Raw genomic sequence first — 22,953 nt, forward strand, 5'->3', positions numbered from 1 at the left:
AACTGGCTTCAAAGAGTTTTCCCTTTTCCTGGAAGTGTAGAAGTAATACTTGTGTTATTAGGATGGGTATGAGTGTTTTTTTCAGATAGCTGTTAGAACTCCATAGCAAGTGTATTTTGGAGACTGAAGGAACATAGGCTATCTTATGAAAATCAGTGTTCAGAACTGTGCATACTGAATTCTGTACCAAGGATACATAGTGTGTAAAACCAAAACTGGACTTCATGTCATGTTTTATTTAAATTTAGCCTAATCTGCCTTTGAGAAGATTAAGAGGCTTAAGTAATTTTAATGACTTAATGCTTACGTACATATTTTTAACTACTTCACTGAAACATCTTAAATCTTTCAGCTTGATTAAAGTTTTGCTTTTCAATGTCCTGACTGCAGTATCTGGCCATAGCTTAAATGTTTAGTATTTGAACACTCAGGAACTTGATAACCTTACCTGCTGATGGTAAACATTCCAAACACTGTTGCCTTTAATTTCTTCAAAATTTATACTTATGCTTAATAGCTGTACCTACTGAGTAGAGTAAAATCTACAGTCTTACTTCTCTGAGAGCTTTTTTTTAAAGAAGGCAAGTTTAGCATCACTGGTTTGAAAAGATGACATCTGTCCCTCATGTATTTTTGATATTTATTCCACCTTCCACAGTTTTCTTTGTTACACCTTTCCTTGATCTGTTTTAGCTGATTTCTTTAATCATTTTTATATGGGTTTTTCTGTTTCCTCACCACAGAAAAATGAATGAGAAATCGAAAGAACTCCTAGATTTTTTTACATAAAATCAAAAGCATCCAAGAGAAGGGAATAGAGAATAAAAACTAGAAGAAAATGGAACTTAAATGAACAGATATTAAGCCAGTGGTAATTACAGGGTGGGTGAGTTGTGGTATACTTAATAAGCAGTTCAGATTGAAAATTTATGCCAAGTAAGGAGCTATAAGAGCATTTGTAATGCAAATTTATGATCACTAAGTTATAGTTCCTAAGATACCACACATACTTCAAATGACCTGCTTTAGGAATTTTCAATTACATAGCTCAGGCAGACATATCAGTAAAAAAATATTAATTGCTGCAGGATTTGCTTCACCTTAGCCAGACCATTGTCACTGAGGTACATCAACATGCTCTTCTGATCTCCTGGGTTGGAAGGCAAGAAGAGCTGCTGCTGACCTGCCCTTGGAGCGCACTTCACTGCACTTCTAGGTAAACTTCACCTGCTTCAAGTCTTAACACTTCTTTCTATCTGACTTGCTTTATTTTCTAGTAGGGAAGGAAAGAACATATGGGCAGCAGTGTCTGCATTATAAAAATGATAATTTCTACTGAAACAATGCCATATGCAACTGGTTCTTCCATTGTTGCTTCTCTGTCAGGAATTTCTATTAAGGCTACAGAATATTCCCTGCTTTGTGATACTTAATACCTGCAAAAGATAGAGGAAGTAAGACTGGTGTTAATGTTTAAATAGATGTTTTGTTTTGTTTTTTTTTACTTGAGTAGCATATAGAAAGAGGAAATTCAGTCAGTGGCTTGACTCGAAAGCAGAAATCAACACACCCATAACATGTAACACCTGTAGTACTCTCTCCATACTTCCTGCTTCTCTATGCTGAAGTAATGTAAAACACAAGAGAGGAAAGCAAACTAAGGCATTGTAAGAGCCATTTCATATCTACAGAGAGGTGTGGAAAGAGTAATCAATTTTCATTGCAGCACTAGCACCTGGAGCATAGCCCTAGGTAGACAAACATTTCAAGGAGTACCCACCCTTGAAGTGAATACTCTTTAGAATATGTGCCTTTCTTCCTTTTTAGTAATTTAGCTAAGGTGATTTCTAAAGCTAACTTAAAAATATTTTCTTGTTCCAGGTAAGTGTCTAAACAGACAATACTCAGCTCCTGAACAAACCCATTTGCTATGCAAATGACTATGTAAGATCAGGACATTAATCCATGGATGTAATATTCATCATGATTCACAACTAAACACTGGTGAGGGATATGCTTACTGCACATTGATGGATCATGTTGCTTTCCTTTAGCTGCTGCCTCTTTATATTGCTGACATTTCTAAAAGAGGATTACATTTAAACTTTATGTAGTAAAATAGTTAAGTAACTGCATTCTTAATTTGTTGCCTGCGATGAGGCATCAGCAGTGACAAAACCTGTTCACTACCTTTACCATGTTAGTGGAACAACAACATCTTTAGGTGTTGAAGAACCTCATCCAATTACAGCAGCATCCTTTTGACTAAGTTTTGTTGTGGCACTGGTAACTTTTTTTTATAATCAATACAGAACATGAAAGCTCAGCAGTAGGAAACTGTATTAATGATGACAATGTTAATGCAAGATGTCTTCTTACAGTACAAGTACTTCTGTATTTGCCCCTCCATGCTGGGTCTTACAACTGGGATTACATTTTGGAGCTTGGAAATTCTTAGAACATTTCAAGTTCTGTCCTACAACTGGGAATCTCACAGTTTCTCCTGCATGCTAATAAAGTATGATAGAATACTCTAGGGGAGCAGCAAAATAAGAGTCAGAGCCAAGGAAACATTAGTCACAAGGCCCAACCTACTTAACCTCCTTAATGGCTAACTTGGGAACAACCCAAATGTGTATTCATGTTAATTTAGAGGATGAGTAAAGCTGCAGGAAATGATCCAAAGTAACTAAAACAGCTGAACAGGTCTCCTGTTTATCTGAATCATGATAGCAATTCAGTGTTTGTAGTCCAAACACCGATACAGAGCTGGTATGTACATGTGTCTTGTACTTTGAGTCCTTAAGGAAGGAACAGTATCAGGTGCTTGTCAGACACAGGTGGTTGTGTGTGACATCACCACCAGCTGGCTGAACTGCAACAGAGGAAATCAATGTGTGAAACCTCCATTGTTTCATTCAAAGAAATCTGTGGAATTACTGGGAAGGAAAGAATAGTGAGATGGAGAGTCCCTGAGGCATTAAATACATTAGTTAACAATTTGTTAAATGGAGGAACAAGAAGTGACACGATAGCGCTTTAACAGCAAACTCTTCAAACTATAATTCCATGACCTTTAGCAACTAACATTTAGCAGCTAATATTTTTAAGAACATAAAGCTACATGGCTGATTTGGTAATTTATTAAAATCTTGTAAATAAGACAGTCTTATGTAGTCTACTTCACTGCTGCAGGCAAAGGTACTTGGAAACAATTATTCTGTCCTAACCCAAAACGAACTGACTACCACAAGAATGGATGATTTAGAGGTTTTAATTAAATTCTGTCTTTGGTTGTGGTTTAACAGTATGAGTACTCTTCGCAGCTACACCAGCTTCTGGAGTTTGCACTCTTACACTGCAGTGCCTCGCTCCTCATAGTTGTGTTGTTACAGTTATTTGTGAATCAGATCAGGTGATTTTTTCATAATTTTATGGGGTTTTCCCCCTCTAACACAACAAGCTCATTTTAATTTGGACCCATCTGATTCCATTTACAGCAAAGCTGCTTTATAACTAGGTGATAGCACAGCAGTTGGGGGAGGGGAAGGGAGGTTGCAGAAAAAGGGCAGAAGAATCAGAATTTCTATCCTGCCATTTACTCAGCCAAGTTCCCTAAGTCGTCATGTCCCTCATAACAAGGCAATGCAAGTTTCCTCCTTGTCTGCAACTCCGCACATGATCAAAGCACTGTCTCTCCTGGAAGAACTGTCATCAGTGTCAACAGTTGGAGCAACAAAAAGAAAGCACAACTCCACCCTAAATAGAAATCAGGAATGACAGCTTGTGCTCCAGCAAAGGCAGAGCCTTGCTTCCTTCCTCTGGGACAGCGCATTGCTTTCTCGAGTTTATACTATCACTTAATTAATTGGGACAAATGGACAAACAGATAGGGAACAGGGAGAACCACTGGATGATGACATCCTAATGCTCAGTACTAGCAGGAAGAATACTTATAAATTATAAAATTGGTAGTGGTTCATCAGATTATGTTATTGGTTGTCATCAAATGAAAATATGCTTAATTATTATGACTTTCTTAAAGGATTGTAAGGGAATGGTTTTTAATTGATGTGACCTTTAACTTTTATATCCATATCATGACAGTACCTTCAGTGATCTGCTGGGAGAAACAATAGAGATTTCTTCAGAGCTAATGAAGTGTATTTGGTAGGAAATGATAATGGGGATTATGTGGGTGGTAGAACTAAGAGCTGTATACTGAATGAATCCCATCTGTGGTGACTGCTGCCTACGCAGATTTTCTTCTGCAGTATTAGTTGTAGTCTTCATTTCTTGTTTTAACCTGTTGTGTTTAGCATGCTTTTGATAATATTAAGAATTGTTGCAATTAAGGGGGAATTCTTTAGGTATGAAGTAGAAACTGTTGTGAGGTATTTCATATGGAATGCTATGTAAACAAGCAAACTGGCAACAACTAAACTGAAAAGAAGCAGAGTATTATGGGAGGAAAAAGGAGGGATTAATAAAGTGGACTAGAATGTGAACAGGCATTTGAGAGACGACCAAGAATACAGGGACCTACCTCCCTTTTGGGAGCATTCACTTTTATAATTAACTCTATTGTTTATTTTGTATATATATATGTGTCTCAAGCTATCCTTTTTTCAGCACTCCATTATTGACTCCATACTCATGATGCTTCAGGTATACCTTTTAATTTAGTGCAGTTGTACAGAGAAATAGTCTTGCCTAAATTCTCTTAAACCTGACATTACAATTCTCTCCTTATACCCCTGATGTTGTATTCCACATATCACATACGGCTTGAAAAGAAAATTCTTCTGGTCTCAGTTAGGATCTCTAGACACTTCTTTAAAATAATTAGCTAAAATTTAAATTCTGCATTTCTTTCAGTAAGCTAAGAATTTGAGTCATACCAGTTTTAACAAAGGACCTGACTCTTGGTTTAAGTAAACACCAAGACATAATACTGTTCGGCATACTTTGATTTAAGTAATTCTTTTGGAGTAATGCAACTAGAAAAGGAATCTTGCAAAAAATATTTTTACTTTACTTTCAAATTATGTATTCTTATTAATGCTAACTATCACACCTCTTTTTAAATTAAGGCTAGTACATTAAATATATACTCACACCTTTCTAGAAGGAAGAAAAGCAGAAGGCAAGAAAAAAATGTTTCCCATAGGAAAATGGAATAAATAGAAAAAAGATTACAGTACCTTGTACCTTTCGACAGAATAGAAATACTGGTTTTGAATTTGAGACATAAACAGTAGACAAACTTTAAAGTAGTATCTAATCATCCCCCAGCAAGTAGGTTATAATTGGGTGTACTCCTCCGTGATGAACACACTCCTTTCCAGCCTTCTAAATATTCTCAGGTTCAACTGCATATAATGGTATCTTCTTTGAATAAGTCAACCTAATATAGATTCTAAACACATACCAGTGATACATTTTCTTCTGTCACTATTTCAGGAGCTTTTCACTGAATATTTTCAATAAGTTTCCATCAATGCCCTACACAATTCATCTGCTTCTACTATTGACATTCTTATGTTTATGCAGCTAAGGACTGTAGTAAACCTTGTTGTAGCATCACAGTAGTTAAACAGAAAAAATTATTCAGAAATTTATTTCTGGTAGATTACAAAACAGGGCACTTGGAAACAGAATCAACTTGTCTCATTAATATTCTCTGGACTAGAATATTGTTGCTTTAAGTAGAAAAAGAATATTTACAGAAACAGAAGGGATGAACTTTAAGCATCAATAAGGCACAAACCCATTATTTTCATAGCATACAAAAATCATAATTGCAAATGTTAGATTACATCTGCTGGTCAGATTACCTGAGTGCAGATGTTCTTCTAAAATGCACTACTAAAATAGTGTTTGTGACTGAAAAACTCAGATTCACAATAAATTGTATATACCTGTATAGAAGACAGCCATGCTCTGACAATTTTTGGTAATCAAAAGCTCAAAAAGTGGTAATTTAAGGTGGTGTTTATATATATATACACATATCTATATGCATATCTCTATCTATATAGATACATATGTGAGAGAGAGAGAGTGCAGAATTGTTTTCCACAGAGATGCATGTTAAATCAGAACCTCTTGCACATCTGCAATGGTGTTTTATTTAACAGATTTAATACTCAGTCTCTTGAGAGGAGTTACCTTGTGTATTCTAATCTGTAAAATTTATCATAAGTACATACACAAAAAAAGGTAAAGAATGTTATTTCCAGTAGTGTGGTCTTAATAATGTAGTTGTTTGAATACTAAGTAGAAACAGATAAGGGTTTATTTTAAATGAACATTTCATTGGGTTTATAATTTTTTCCCCTACTCCACATGAGCATTCTTCTGCTCAGAGGCATGTTTTCCTCTCTAAGCCTCCTTTGCACATCACTTTGTCAGTAATTACTAGAAAATACCTTTCAGTACATCCCAGACTTCAGAACTGAGCAGAGGATTTTGCCAATCTGCCCTTCCAAGCTGCAGCCCTTCAAATTCACACATGACCAGGTTCAACAGCTGGAAGCAGGAGCTTCATTACATGATACACCCTTCATGTTAGTTCTTTCTAGATTTATTTACCTCAAGAAAGGTAACTAAGAAAAGGACAAATTCTAGTAGGAGATGCACATTTCAAATTAGGAATTACTGGATTTGAATATTGCAGTAATACAAATATAATATGAAGACAAACCTGCATCTGCTACAGCAGTAAACAAAAGAAAGGAGGTTGGTTTCAATTATATTAAATAAGTAGTTGGCCATCTAAAACAAAGGAATGATGCGGTTAATAGAAAAGTTGAAGACTAAAAACCCAAAATTTTTGCAGCATGAGGGAAAAACTGATCATGTATCACAGAATTCTGCATTAGACTTTTAGCTGAAAGAGAAAGTATTTGAAATCTCTTCACACAGAAAGTGCAAAAAACACTTAAGAGTTTAAGTGTAAAAAACACTTAAGTGGTTTTTTTTTAAGTGTAAAAAACACTTAACTAAGTAATGGAAGAGATACGTAAGAACAATTTTAGTCTTACAGTAACAAATTAAAAAGCTGGGCTCAACCTTAAAACATGGCCCATCATTTTCCCCTCACATTAACCAAGTGGTACACCCAAAACACAGTAGCACATAAATAAAGGAGGAGTAAAGAGTGAAGGATTTACTGTCCCTAATTAATGTTTCAACTAATGACCTATCATCTGGCTCATCTCAGATACTTGCACTCATCATGGGCATCTTGAAAATGTCAAGAGAAAGGATTTTTATAAAGAAACATCCTGAGAGCTCAAATGGCTATAAAGCCTAAAAGTACAAGCAGAGAGAAATCTGCTAGGACATTGAAGTTTTTGTTTTCTCTACCTCTTAGCATATGGTTAATGACTTCCTTATTATAAATTACAGAGGAGCAGAACAAGATTTTCCATCTATAAAGATGGTGGCATGTCATCTTACAGGACTGTGTCTTCTGCAGCTACAATATAAACCAATACCTTTTAGTGCAGTAATTTTATGAGAGTGGACAGCAACACAGTCCCAATGAGACCACAGCATTTTCAACTAAGTACGTGCTTTTGCATCATGTGTATTGGATTAAGTACACAATTTCTGTTATTGTTTAAAGAAATTATCTCTAATCCACCAAATGCAGGGCTGGAACACATGACATGCCAGACACCCAAATCCCAGGAAGTGCACACAGCTATGCTACACACACATACAATGCTTCACTCCTGCTTTAATTGTTACACTTCTCAGAATGATGCACCAAGTGCTGGGCTAGGGAAACTTCAGATCATGAATCACCTAGTCCAGCATACATTACTTTAGAATATTACAAGGCAGTGATGAAAAAGTATCTTTCTCCTGTTCACGTGTCTTAAATACTGTATACCAAACAGACATCAAAGTGTTTCCTTTAGGTTATTATTTGTAGTTTATTTATCTCTGAACAGGTTTGGTGGGGTTTGAAATGCCTTGGCTGTATGTGAATTCAAGCATGGCAGCATATGACTATTGTTCAGTAGGAACACTTTATTGCTGCAGCCTTAGGAAGTCAGCATGATTCTGGAATGAAAGGCTACTTAAGGCCACAGTAACAAATTAATATATCTTTACATACACACTCTTACTTTACATCGTATTTCAGTAAAGATTTTAGGCTCCTGCTGTGAAACTCCCCATAAAACATTCAGTCTTTTTGTTTGTATCATCTGTTACACAGTACTGCACTGTAGCCACCCCATGAACTGCCTGGCAAGTTAGCAGTACTTCTGTCATTCAGCTTCTTAAATTGCCTACCTACTCAGAGTGAGTTCCTCCTGCATTATAGCAAATGTAAAATAAAATTTTTGAAAGGAGAGTTGTATTCTGTAATAAAGTAATCCACTTACTCATTTAGCAAAGAGACATAATTTTCTTTAAATACATGAAAAAACCCCAGTGCTCCTACCCATACTCACTTTCAGAGATTTTATTCTGCCAGTTATGAGGGAAGCCATCTGAACTGTAGCCATCCAAAAGTCTCCCCAATCAGAGCTAGTCATCCAGGCTCCATCCTAAATCAATACAGAGATAGGCACCTTCAAAGACCAAGAGATTTAGATAGTGGGATGAGTATCTCGACGTGAATGAATTACCTGCAGAACTGCCTCTCTCCCCTCCCTGTCCCGATTTATCTGTAGGAGCAGCCTCAATGAGTGATTGAAATGACACACCTAACTCCTACCTTAGTAAAGTTGGATCAGATGGATCCCACCCTAAATGTTTGACCTCTGACACTGTTGCTGGCTATAAATAGCAGTATCTGTTATTTAAAATAATACCACATGCAAAGAAAAAAGTGTTACATTAATTCAAAATTACTTTCCTGTGACACCTCCAAAGCATGAAAACATTTTCCTATGCTCTGGAAAAGCATCTTAATAAATGAATGCAAAACTGGAGAACACTTGGATCTCAAAAGGTAGTAAAGCTCATTTTCCTCCTTTTGTCTATGCAGAGAAAAGAAGTAGGAGAGATTCAGACATATTAGTTTTTAAAATTTCAACAACATCAAATTTGAAAATCCTGCTACAAGATACTTAGAAAACACAAGTAGCATTCAGAATTTCTGCAGGTGTGCTCCTGAAAATTTTATTAGTCTGCCACCTTTATCTTTGGGAATCTCTGCTTAGCCTAAGAAAAATAACGATCAAATAAGAGGCCTGGCAATTTATTAACAGAAGTTAATAAATTGGTTTATTTTTCCAATAAACCTAGGTTAAATACACACCATGTTTTGGTCATTTTTTTCTATGTACCCATGAATGCCAAATATTTTAGCAAAACACTGAATGACAGTTTATGTATTTCAATCAAATTTCTAGGTAAATACGACTTCTGCACATCTCAAAAACTCACCATACCATAACCAATAAGCAGTAATTCTTCATTTTTTAATGTATTATGAGTTCAAAAATATGTGTTAAGCTACAGTGGTTTCAATTTGTAAAGTTAAATAGAATTGCTGAGTTTTTTTAAGAACCAAGAGGAGAATAAAAGATACTTGTATAACATGTTTTAATATTTACACCAACAAATAAGCACAAACCCTTTCCTTTAGAAAGAGGTCGACAAAATTAGAACATCTTTAACAAAGGAAGCGGATTTGGAAGCAAATAATTTGGGTTTAGTACCCCTGGCTTTATCTGCTTCCATAACCAAATACTCTTCCCTTATCTTCTTAGGCATTCTCCAAATCCTGACTGCTTTCATGCAACCTCAGTTATCCAAGAAAGGCAACTGAGTTGTAGATATCACTGGCCCCTTGGGCCAAGCACCATAATTTCTACAAAACTGGACCAGTCATTTGGTATGGAAATGCATGGACAATGGGGGAAAAAATTATATAAGTGACCATTTTTCTGCTCACAGTAAACAGATTTCTGGTTATAAGTTGGAATCAGAAAATTTTCTAAAGGCTGCTTTGTCTCTTGACTGCTAAGAGAGTGGTTCCCAAAAAGATTTTTCTGTGGGAGAAGTGTTAAATAACATCCCATGCTGCAGGTAGAATTTTAAGTATTATACTTGGTAAATATTGGTCAATACTGTTTTTTTCTGCCCGCATTTCTATAGAAAAATTAAGATGGAAAGAATTGAGACAAGTGATGTTTTCAGGGGAAGCAGAAACGGGAATAGGAGCAGACTTGCATATAAAGTACTTACTCTACCTTGTGAAGACATTTCCTCCTAGCCTTCAGTATCCAGTCTGTCTGGTTGCTGCACTGGCTGAACCTTCATCTGCCAAAAGCAACACAATGACAAACTTTTATACTACAGGCCATTATTCCAACAGAGGAGTTGCGTGGAGGAGTGTCTGCATCCCCAGCAATTGTCTATATCATATTCTCCCACTTTTCATTTTGTAGGTATTCCTGCTGTTGCAATGGAAAAGTAACAGTGGGATAATATTGACAGTATTTTATTATTATTATTATTCATTGAATGCAGGGAAATGTCAGCTATCAAGTATACCTGGACAAAAATTATATACCATTGTTTAAGAATTGCTGGCAATGAAAATTAACCTAGTCAATGAGAAAGACTAATTTTTATAGAACAAATGTGACAAAAGGTGCACAAATTTTGGTGTTAGAATTTCTGATTTTAAAATTAGAATTACTCTAAGTAGTGAGAAGACAAGTAAATTTCTATTCACTCCTATTATTTTGTTGATTAAAATTTAATGTATTTGATGAAGATAAATCACTCCCCCCTTTTTTTAAGATAGGTCACTATGAGCATTTTAGAGCCTGTTTTATTCAAGCCAGCCTAGTTGCAGGGTTAATACTCTTCTGAGTAGATCTTGGAGTTCTCTATGGGGTTTGAGTAACCTATTTCCAAAGCTCCGTGTGTGTGGTGGAATCACAGTCTACAAGAACCTGAGGATGATATTAGTGTGATTGCCAGCAAGTAGCACTCCCACTGGTACTTGCAAAATAACGTTAAACTGGCAAAGTACTATCTTGTGATGCTAATAGATTTTCCTTTTAGGACTATTTTAGTAAAAGAGGCAGAGGCTTTGACCTGTCAAAAAGCTGACACCAGAGCCTGCAAATGCACTGAGAAGGATACACAGTGAAATCTTAAGCATGTATATATAAAGATAATTGACACAATTATCTGTTACAGATTCTTACATGAATAGGTTATGATTACCATACAGGCTCATACATTGAGATTATTATGCTATTACCACTTACCTCAAAGATTTACACAAACGTTATCTAAGCTCCTCAAAAACTTGCCAAGTTAACTTTTTTTTTACTTTCCTAGCTGAGATCTGTCACGGTGTTCTGCAAATAAAGTAACAAAGACTGGAAACCAGCCATTTTTCAGAAACAGTTGAAGCACTGGGTAGGTCCGTGTATACTGTAGATTAGAATTTAAGACTCACAGCAATATGAAATTTGTCTACATCGCATGTGGTGCAGTACTAACATATGGTGATGTTTTGACTTCTAGATGAGCTTGGCTTCTTCCAAGCTGTTAAGTTTCATTTTGCTGTTGTAACTCTACAGAATGAGAGACTAGAAAATGAAGGAAACTGAACCTTACTTTCAAACACGAGACCAGATCTCATGAGTCTGACATCAGGACAATACCTTCCCTCCTGCAGCTAAGCAGAGTTTTGTACATCAGACAGATTTCATAAGGAAGGGACGGTGGAAGGAAGGTGACGCTAGGCATGACGCTATCCAAGGTGTGTTTCCGACCAGGACAAGTTGTCAGGAAGCGACCTCAACTCAGAGGCACGGGAGACCACCGACCCCCGTGTTACCGCCCAGCTCCCCCCGCACGCCCAGCGGGCCGCGGGCAGCCACAGCGGTGGGGCCGGGACGAGCGGAGCCGTCCCGCATTCCCCGCATTCCGGGGGGAGAGAGCGCCCGGGGCCGCTGCCCCTTCCTCCACCGCCCGGGCCCGGGAGCGATGGGCCGCGGGCAGCCCGCCCAGAGGAGGCGGCGCCCGCCGGGGCCCTGCCCGAGGGCAGGGCAGCAGAGCGCCGGGAGGAGGAGGCCGGGTGGGGGAGAACCGGCGTGGCAAACCTCACGCTCGGCACGGCGCCACGGGAGCGAGAGGGTCCCGGCGGGGACGGGAGGCGGGCGCGGGTGCCGGTCCCGCATTCCCGGCCCGGCCCCGCCGTCACGTGCGGGCCCGCAGCGCCTCCCCGCGCGGCCCCGCCCCGGCAAGGAGGCGGTGGCGGGGGTTAACCCGTGGCGGGGCGGCGCGGGCGGAGCAGAGCGGAGCAGAGCGGAGCAGAGCAGGAAGCGCCCGGGGAAGGAGGCGGGAGAGGCGGCCGCGCTCCGGAGGAGGAGGAAGGGGGTTGGGAGCCCGGCCGCCGTCGCCGCCTTCGCCTCTTCCTTCCGCCCGCTGCGCGGAGCGAGGCGCGCGGGAGGCACCTGTCACAGCCGTCAGGGCGAGCGCGGCGTCCTCCGCGGTGAGAGGCGGCGGCGGCAGGAGAGGCCCGGCACAGCTCAGCGGCCCGGCGCGGAGAAGGCTGCGGAGATGATGCCGGTGAGTGAGAACGAGGAGAGTTCGCGTCGTCGCTCCCCGGCCTGGCGCCGCGCTGCCGGGCGCTGGGACGCCTCGCCGTTTCCTGCGGGGCTGCCGGCGGCGAATGGAGTGCGCGGCGCCGCCGTCATCCCCGGGCCAGCCGGGACACAGGGCTGCGGGGCTGCGGAGACATCGGCGGGCTCCGCGCCGGGGGTGGGGCCGCGGGTCATCGCCGTCCCCGGCTGTGGGGGGCGGGGGGCACGACCTGCCCCCGCCCCTCCACCCGCGGGGGCTGCACCGGCCGTGACAGTTCGGGGGCCGCGTCCCCCCGGGCTGTGGCGGAGCGGCGCCTCACGCACCCCGGCGGGGAGCGCGGGGGTCGCCTTCGGGTCGCTGCCGGCCGCCGAGGCCCGCCGTGAGGCGTGGGGGGTGCGTTGTGTTTGGGTGAGTGGGTGTGCGGGCGGTGTGTCTGTTTGTTCCGGGGTTTTCCACCCAAATCCCGATCCCTCGCCGTCCGGGTGTGGGGCAGGGCTGAACCGTCCCGGGGCAGGCGGCTCCGGCCCTCCTGCCGGGGTCAAGCGAGCGCAGGCTGCAGCACCGTGTCAGCCTGGCTCCCTCCTCGGTTCCTGTCACCGCTTTTGTGAAGCCGTCGCTTATTTATCGAAGACAAACCCTTTCATTTTCCTGCAAACAACCTTGATTGTCTTCTGTGACAGAATCCCTGTCCGTTTCCTGTCCCTCGCTTCCCTCCCTTGTCGCTGTGGGGTGATGCAGTGGTCAGAAGAGAGTTGTTCCTGATGACTGTTCGTTTTATGACAAGATCCTCTGGGACGGAGTAATAAACAATCGCATTCCTTTTGTTGATTTCTTTCAAACTCTATTTGATCTCAAATGTGGCTTTATGAGATACTCCAGTATAAGGGACTGTCTCCGATGGTTTTTCTAATTCTAGTAGAAATTAGCTTTTTATTTACAGTTCCTCTGCAGTGTTTGCAGCCGAAGCACTGCAGCAGAATGTTTCTCTGTCAGAACATTGGAGACATCTTTTACAAGATTTTATTGCTCTAAATTTGTTTCGTGACTGAGAGGAGAAAATAAATAGCTCAAACTGGGTGTAAAATTTCAGATTGAAGAGGGCAGGTAGTGTTTAAAAGCCTTTTTAACATCATGTGCACTTTAACTTCCAGCTGCTGGGTGCCAAAATACTCTATTGATACGGATGAGAATGGCAGTGCACTGGGCGTGTTAGAAACCAACAACAAAGTTCGTGGAGCTAGGCTTGTGCCATGAACTTCTGAATGTTAGCATGTAGAAACAAAAACAAGGTGACAGCTTCATCTTCCATCTCAGCATGGGTTTTGCTTTACATTCATGAAATTCCTATTGAAAACCCAGCATGCCAATGACATGCTAAGTCAGAACAAATGTATTTGCTCCCCATTACTAACCCATGTGTGGGTTTCAGGTTAACGTCATAACTTGGGTAGTACAAGGATTGACTTCTTCGAAAGTTTCTTTTTACCTATTTGAGTGTTTCTGCCAGTGTCTTGTGTTGCCTTCTTGCTTGTTCAGATGTGGTGGTTGTTTATATTTATTGGAAGGTGGTTGAAGATTCAGACTTTTTACTATGTTTTTGAAACACACTTCAAAGCATTTTTAACTGACGGATGAATTTTAATAAAAACAAATTACCTTGCTACAGGGGTAGTAGTGTTACAGATTAGAGCTTACTGAGTCCAAGTCCTAAAATAATAAATATTGCATTTTTCTAAAGCCATTTTAGATGCTGTTATGGACAGTCTATTAGTCAGGAATATGTATATTTAAATAAATATGTATATTTAAATGGACTTGTGACAGTACCTTCAGTCTTCCAGTTTTTCATCCCAGCTAGACTACAAGGGTGAAAAAACCCAACTCCATTTACTGGACTCATCAATATATAATATCCAAATAATGTGAACATAATGGCTGTAGAACAGGATCAAGTGTTTTAGGTTTTTACTCTTCTTTTTGTATTCTGAGAATGGAAAAGTTAGTGATCTAACTTTTTGCCTTAGAGAATTCCTTGACTTCATATTCATGGAAGCTTCTTTTTTTCCCCTAACCTGTTGGAATTTTGTTTGTGGGTATTTTGGGCTTTAAGTTTTTTTATATAATTAGCAAAAGCCATAAACTAGCAAGAGGAGAGATTTTAATAACTGCTAGACTTACCTACTTTTTCCAACAGTTCATCACTATAGTTTTGCGTCGACAAATTAAAACAAAATGTTAAACTTTTGTAGTTTCTTAAGATTCACATTTATTAGACTTGCAGTAATTGATTTGGGCCACTTTTGTATTGGTAATTTTTTTGGCATTTGTACAACTATTTTTAAGAGTGAAGTAGTGTCTGAAGTCCCTGTTTTTCTCCTTTAGTGTCTGTTGTGATTTTTTTTTTCTCCCCTCACATGGGGAACAGTGTTACTTCTCAGAGGTTTTTATCAATTACAGTTCCTTTTGTGAGTGGGATACTTCCCACTCTGTTCTTCACCATCCTTTTCTTAGAAGGATTTTATTCATTATCTTTTTTCATATTGCTTATTCTGGTTCTGAAAAAATACAGAATAACTGTTCTTGGTCCTGAACACAGTTGGGCTTGAAGAAGATTTAATGATTTAGACTACAGTTTTGTCACCTGGGTTTTTTTTCCCTTTGCTTTGCTGACAAGATATATCAATCATAAAGCCTTTCATTGCCTTCAGGAGATAAGGGCTATGTGTATGATGAGCTTATGATGCTACACCGAATATCACCTCTGCTAAGTATTCCTATAAGTATGCCTTGATTAGATATTTTTTCACTGAAAAGTAAAGGTTAGTATTTCTTGCATTCTTTCAATAAAGTGTGCAAACATAGAACTATGTGTATCCCTTCAAAGAGGAAATCTTTCGGGTTAAAACAACCACAGTTATATTTATTTGCAAAATTATTGTGGATAAAGCTCCTTTTTCAGCCATAAAATCTATAACCTGGAGGAACCTAGTTATGTATATTTTTGTCTATTTGCCCCAATAGAGAGACTTTTTTTGTGGTACTGTAGAGTTTGTGTTTGAAAGTGTGTTGGAAACTTTTCCTTAAATAATGCAATTAATGCTTTTTTTTTCTTGCATGATAGTTCCAGAATTACCTCTTTTGTCAAGTATTAGGGTGTGCACAAGAAAAAAGTCACTTACGAGGAGCTCGGTTTTCCCACTTATAAAGAAATACAGTGCAATAAGAAACTGACAGGTTGGAGAAGCGTGTAACACTTTCCTTTTTTTTGGCCTTAATTTTGGGTATAATTCTTTCCTAGCATGTGAGGTAACACCACACTAAAGAACTGTGTAGAGTTCGTATACCGTCAGTAACATGAGAAGACAGGTGATGGTGGGTGCTGTGTGAGAAATTGTGATGGGTTGAATCTTTCAGGAGGAAGAGTTGGTATTGCATGTTCACCTAGCAGAGCTTTTCTGGTTTTGCCTTTAACGCATGAATATCAGTGAGGCTGCAGCTGTCATTGACATTTTTGAAAGTGTCTGGGAGGAACCTTATGGGACTGTGTGTGAGGCTTAGAGTTGCTGGACACGTCTGTGTGTAGGATCAGGTAGTAGTGATGGTTGTTTTCACAGAAGGGAGAGTGAAAAGTTTGGAGTGCTTAGTGGGTTTATTTTTTTTTTCTAGTTAATTCTGTGGGACACTGCAAGTCTTCTCTGAAGATGCCCATAACTAATGCATACTTTATGTTAGACTAGAGAATTTATATGGAAATTCCTGACCTATGAAGATGAATACTATGACTGATAAAATACAAAGCAAAGATTGATATCTGCAGGAGTTATTTTTCAATTAAGCTGGTAAATTAAGAAAAAGTGGGGGGTTTGGTGGACTTCTTGTTGTTTGGTTGGGTGATTGGATTTTTTTTCATTTGTTTTAAAATGAGTAGGCACTTGCCCTGTGTTTGGTCTGAAACACTTCCCAAAAAGTCCAAAGTGGGCATTATTTATTGTATTGCTTATAATTTAAAACCAAAATATTCTTAAATCAGTGTCCCCTTTTCTCTTTCCATAGGAAGGTTGCTACTGATATAATTAAATATTGTAGATGAAGATGTGTCACTTTAATACACTTAAATCAATATTATGAATTTTCATTATATTAATATGAGCAATTTTCGGTGATGAGATAAAACATATTGTGATTAATTCAGAACTGTATAGTTCTCAGCAATACTGATATCCTTGTTTGCTGAATAAATCTGAACTGACTGTAGAGAATAATTTGCATGTTTATCAGCCATTATTAATGGAGTTATTTATTGCAACAAAGCTTAAAGGCCATTTCATGTTTTTTTGGATCACGTCACTATTTTTTTAGGTTGACAGAATATGGCCTGTTCTGTGGTAAAAATAAGTTCATCAGCTTCACCATGTCAACAAATGTACTATACACATGCTAGTCTGATAATAGAATATTTAAATATATTTATTAGATATGTCTATTGAAATGTATGAGAATTTTGAGGGAAAGGATGCTCTCTCATATGTTAACATAGAAGAGTTTTGTCCATTGCAGATTTCAAAGAAAATAACTATTTGTTTGACAACAAAATTCCATTCCACCAGACTGATTTTTCTAACAAAGCCAAATTTCATATGAAATACATTATTTAAAAAAACCTTGCTTATTCACATATTTATATTTAGATGCATACAGCTGTGGAGCAACCCCCATTTTGCCAAGAGTTGTCCACAGACAGAAAAAAGCAGTGTTTTTTTGTAAAGAATTTGAAGTCTAAAGCTTGGTATTAAAATCAGTGCTTATGTTTATTATCTTCTTAAATTTCTGGGGGAGGGGGTATGATAATTTTTTTTTTGTATTTGTAAACTATAAGCATCTTTAAAAATAAAAAAATCTTTGCTGAGAACAGAAATTTGAAGAAGGAAACAAATTATTGCCTGATTCGGGGGATGGGGGGGAAGGCGTCTTGCTCCCTTTGCCTCATGACTCACTGTTGGAATTTACAAGTCTTATGTGTTTGTCTAAATTAAAAGCTTAGTATTACCATACATTAATTAGTTGTACAAGATAGCTCAAAATACTTAACCTCTTAAATCAGTGTGCTAGACTGGGATATAGGAAGTTCATTCCTGGGTTTGTATCAGACCCCACAGAAGGAGATTTTATAATTTTCTCCTTAAATTGAAAAATTGTATTATTAGGTGATCCAAAATATCTTTGAAATCTTTCTGCATGTATGAACTGTTTTTCTTTCAGCCTTGAATTTGGTGTCTCATTTGTTCTTAAATTGTGGTAAGATTTTTAAATAAACAAATATTCTAAGATACTAATTTTAACACTTCAGGCTGGTACATTTTTCTGAGAGTTTGGAAATCTGCCATTATCATCTATTAAACTTGAAAGCATGTAATAATCTTGAATGTGTTGGGCAATTTATCAGTGGAGTGTGCTCAATGTTTTGAGGTTCTGGAAGCAATTTTTTTATGACAGACAATAATAGATTATATTGTGCAATAATAGACACCATCTTTCAGAAGCAGATTTGTGTGTCAAAGGCAACAATGGTACCTGGAGGACAAAGCATAAATTCTGCAATAATTCAAAAGACCAGCAGGAATATGAGCTGCTTAGAGGAGGAACAAAAAATGTTTTGAACTTCAAATTTCAGTCACTTTACCTGGGTTTCAGGTCGCCCTGTTATTTTTCTTAGATCGTGCTTGGAAGCAAGTACATGTGCTGTACTGGAGAGCAGGTTTATCACTGTGGTGCAGTAGGATGTCGGAGCAGCTGAATTCCTTTCTCGGCTGAGGTTTCACAATAGGGATGAGCTGGGTTAACCATTTCCTGCAGCTCTGGAAGAGGCTGCTTCCTCTTCCTTGCTGCCCATTCCCATCATTGGCTGTGAACGGACTGCACTGCTTGTCTCAGTAAATCCAGCTCACTAAAAATGTAACAACAGCTGTATCCAAAGAACATTGAAGAGATTGATGTACACGTGTGTGTCTTCCTAAGTGTGTACTTGCAACGTGTGTGTGTGTATTGCATTGACTGTTGTCTTGTCCAGGTTGGTACAGGAGGGAGCAGACTGCTTGGTTAAGATTGATAACAGAGAAGGGGATGGGCAGGTGGAATCTCTCTCTTCAAGTATTTTTGTTTATTCAGTTTAGTTTATTGTGGAGCTCTACCCCAGGCAATGTATTTTGAACAGGTGAGTAGAGCAGTGAGGTGAAACTAAAGTCTCTGCAGTGCAGTAATGTTGTTACTTCAGAGATAAGTTATGGTTTCACCAGTTTCCACATCTTTATTGCATACCCAGTAACACTTTACATTTTCTCTGAAATGGGAAAAAGTAAGGGATATTGGTTTTTTGGTAAAATATGTGGTCTTTGAGGAAATCTTGAGAAACAAATATAAAGTTGGGACACAAAAAAAAGGAAAACCGATAAAACTTAACTGGCAGTTGCTAGTCTATCATCATTTCCCACCCCTCACATTGCAGTAGTGCATTCCTTCTGATTTCTGCCCATTATTTCCTTATTCTCTAGATTCATAGTGTATTCTAGTCTAGTTCTTTGCTAGTAGAAGTACAATTAAGATTTTTTAGTTTCCAGTTCACTGCTTTGCTTAGCAGCAGAATTCTATTTATGTGTGAAGAGTGTAGCTATAAAATACTTTATTTAAGGAATTCCAACTGCAGCAGGAAGCAACCTCATCTAAACTTGCATATGTTGCAGACACTGTATTTAACCCATGTATCCTTATGTTTGACAAAAGGATTTCAGTGTTCGCATGATTAAACTTTTGTTTATAAATTGGGAATGGGGGAAGAAACTGAGGCTTCAGTTTTGTGTAGGTGAAATGGATGTAACTGCAGGGGTTGCTGAAGTCCTGCATCCCTGCTGCCCCCTCCCTTGTATTGGCTCTCTCTGGTATTTATCTGTTTCTGTACTGAGCTGTTTGCAAACTCAGCAGGAAGTTGTTTGCCTTTACTTTTTTTTTTTTATTATTATTCCTTTGGGGTTTTTTTTAAGTTTTTTTGGGTTTTTTTTATTCCTTTGTTTCTCTTTTTTTTTTCCCCTGCCAGGATACTTCTCTGCCATCTGAGCACACTGAAACTGACTCAGTGCAGGGTCAGATAAGCACTGGAAGCAGCCCAAGAAAGGGCAGAAGTGTGTAGATTGCAGGAAGGATGTTATCAGTTTTATCAGTTTAGGTTTGGATCTTGTAGCCTGAAATGACTTCATGGTGGTCAATGAATATGGATGGGGAGATGGATTCATACCAAAAGCATCTAGATCTACGTCCAAGAATGGCAAAGAACATAACTTCCCTGCTCTCTGAAGTCAGAACAAGTAAACAGTGAGTTTCTAAGGTCTCTGCCAGGCTAATCTAGGAGAGTCTCTCCAGTCCCAAATCCCACGCTCAGAAACACAATGCATTGACTACCATTTGAATTAATTCTGTGTTCTAATCTCTTGGGAGCCAGTTGGACACTGGGAGACCAGTAAGCCTTGTTCTTCTTGAGTCCAGAATGTGTCTGTGCAGACCTGCTAAGGTGAATAGCTGAGAATTGTTGAGAGTTTCTGTATTAGATGAAAAAAGTAGACAGAGCTGCATTAACATGTGGAGAAAAATCTTGCCTGCATTGCTCTCTGGTGTTTAAAGGGAAAGAAACAGAGTGCTTTGAGACTGGCAAGGTTACCACAGCTATTAAGTACAGGCTTACCTGCATAATTTTTTTTTTGTTTGTTTCTCTAAGAAGCTAGGTAAAGTCTTATTTTATAGTAACAGGTACAGTTTTAGTTGAGAAGACATACTTTGAATGCATTTTTGCATGAGAAAATCCTTTTCTAATCCTGTTTTCTAATGCAATTTGTCTAATTTATGTTTCAAGACAGTGCTGCAACTGTTGGTATTCTTACTGCTGCTCTGCAGATGATACTTTCAACATACTAATGGTACCTTCAACATAATTCAACTTTTTTTTTTCTTACCACCTCCTCCTCCTCCTCCCCCCATGCTTACTACTTTATAAACAAACACACTTCAGAAAGTGTATCTGAGTATTTTCTGAAATCTTAACCAGGGTTAAGTCAAATCTTAACCAGGGTGGTGGTCAAAATCTGTGCTGAATTAATTCTACCTAGGCAGAAGGGTTTTCAAATTACTTAAATCCCAAACATTGTCATAATATGTCTTTGATAAGTGTTACTAATATCTCAGCCACTTCCTTTGAAAGATAAAATGTAAGGAGAATATTTTCATATTGTTATGGTATAATTGTTGTCTGTAAAATGGTTGGCAGGCTGTTAGTGTTTTACAGAGAGAATAATGTGATAGCCAGAGCATAAACCATGTGATGGTATGGACAGCATAGGAAACTAGTATCCCTAACAAGTTTAAACAGTTCAACCAGTGGTTATTTGACTGAAGCTGACAGTTTAACTAACTTGTTTGGGCATCTGAGAAAGCATCTGTGAAGCCTTTGCTTACAAATCCTACAAGATCATTTTTATACTACATGGGTATGTTAGATACGTAACTTACTCAAATATATATGTCAAAGTAGTCAAACCTAGTTCTTAGTGTTAAAGTTGCTATTCAGATCTATCCACAGAGAAGTGGTTAGATTCTACTGCTGTGTATTTAAAATTCAAGTTCTTGGAATTGAAATTTTGAATGATTTTTCTGGCTAGTGAACAGGTTAATTACTATTCAGGCACCAAACAGTTGGACTGTAGGTATGTTTTGGGAGATGACTGAGTTCTTGAAACAGTGTCTTGTAAAAATAAACTATGAAACTCTTCCCTGTGTGCAGCTTCATCTCTGTATGCAGCTCTGACTGTCTCAGCATGCCTGATGCTTAATTTCCTAATGTACTGTTTTATTGTCCCAAGTCATCTAAGTTGCAGTCAATTTTGGCTGCAAGTCTGAATCACATACTTCTGATTGCGGAAAAAAAGATCTGTAATGGTTGACCTCCTTTACACTTCCAAATCCTGTCAGGATCAATGCAATTATTTAAAAACCAGATCACATGGATTTGAGTCTATTTTAGCCCATGCCACTTGGAAATCTTTTCAGTCCTTCTGAACAGTATTTTTGGTCTACCAATAGTACAGTGTAGCTGTCATTTTATTGTTACTTATTAACACTTCAGCAAGGGTGTGTTGGATATGGGAAGGTGCTATACATATCCAAGCTTTACACTCAAACAAATAAATTTCAAGTCTTGTTTGCAGTGCTCTCTTCCTGCCAAATTCCTGACTGCAGTACTTTATGTTTACCTTTTTCCCCCAGCCGCAGATGGTGGAGAGCAATAGTATTTGTTTTTGTCAAAGTGATAGGAGGTAAAGTTGTGAAGGAGGTTAAATCAGTTTAAATTCTGAATTAGAAACTGTTCTGCTTACCCCAGTGTGATTTTTAAATCCAATTCAATACTTACATTGGAATAATTTTAATTTATATATCAAGTATTTTAGTTCTGCTCATTTTTAGCTAAACATAAAGTACTTTTTAATTGGATCCACTTTCATGTGTACTAACCTGTAGAATATTTTGACAGAGGAAATCTTATGTTTATGGTTCAAAATTATAACCTGAAAAAGCACTTTAAGGGACATAGAAGACACACTAAATCAGAGGATTTACTGTACAATGTTTCTAATATGGTATTTTTGTGTTTCTGGGTATTTTATAACATTCAACCTGACAAATCTGTGATTTGAGTCTTCAAGGCATTACTGGATTACCCCCATTTGCTGCTGCTCCCTTCCCCCAGCCATCTGAAACTACCAAATACTGCTCGGTTCTCTCTCTCAGTTCTGAAGAACTGAGAAGCTTTGACACAAAATTACAAGGAAGCTTGATCTGGAGTGTGCATGTAGTTGCCCTTATCTTTTCCGAGCAGGAAAAAGCTTTTGGTCAGCTTTCCCTTATTATCTCTCCAATGATTTAGAAATCTTTCAAGCACTTTTGTTTGTTTCAACAGCCTCTCTTCTTCCAGTGCCCAGGGATGAGTGTTCTGATGTATCTGAATTTGTCTTCCTCCCCCCGCCCACACCTGAAATGGGGACCAAAGTCTGTCAGTGATTCTTCTTGTTAAGTAGTGCAGTTTTCCTGTGAGACAAGATGTGTTCAAATCATGTAGATCTGTATGTTTTTTATACATCAGTATCTGTAGTCATACTGGAATAAGCAGTCCGATTGCCTGTGGGCTTACGGGTGCCACCATGTTTCTAACATCTTTTGAAGAGCAGATTGTAAAATCCCTTCCATTCATTCCAGCCTCATATGGGAAAAAGGAAAAACCCCAAAGCTCATTCTCTGTGTAGGTTATTGAGTGTACAGTTGTTAGTGTAATCATCATGT

General features: G+C 38.8%; 1 protein-coding gene across 3 annotated transcripts in view; it reads left to right on the top strand.

Moving 5' to 3' along the window:
- Positions 1-12,032: 12,032 nt before the first annotated feature.
- PPP1R13B (protein phosphatase 1 regulatory subunit 13B) overlaps positions 12,033-22,953 on the top strand; it is a 69,993-nt gene continuing 59,072 nt past the window's right edge. For 2 of the 3 annotated variants that reach the window (XM_053944665.1, XM_053944666.1), the window contains exon 1: positions 12,205-12,564. In XM_053944665.1, coding sequence (XP_053800640.1) covers positions 12,556-12,564 — 9 coding nt within the window. In that variant the 5' untranslated portion in view covers positions 12,205-12,555. Of the gene's footprint in view, positions 12,565-22,953 lie in introns of all 3 variants that reach the window. The other variant, XM_053944667.1, reaches the window with a different exon arrangement.

The sequence above is a fragment of the Vidua chalybeata genome, chromosome 6 (genome assembly GCF_026979565.1).
Source record: "Vidua chalybeata isolate OUT-0048 chromosome 6, bVidCha1 merged haplotype, whole genome shotgun sequence".
NCBI lineage: Eukaryota > Metazoa > Chordata > Aves > Passeriformes > Viduidae > Vidua > Vidua chalybeata.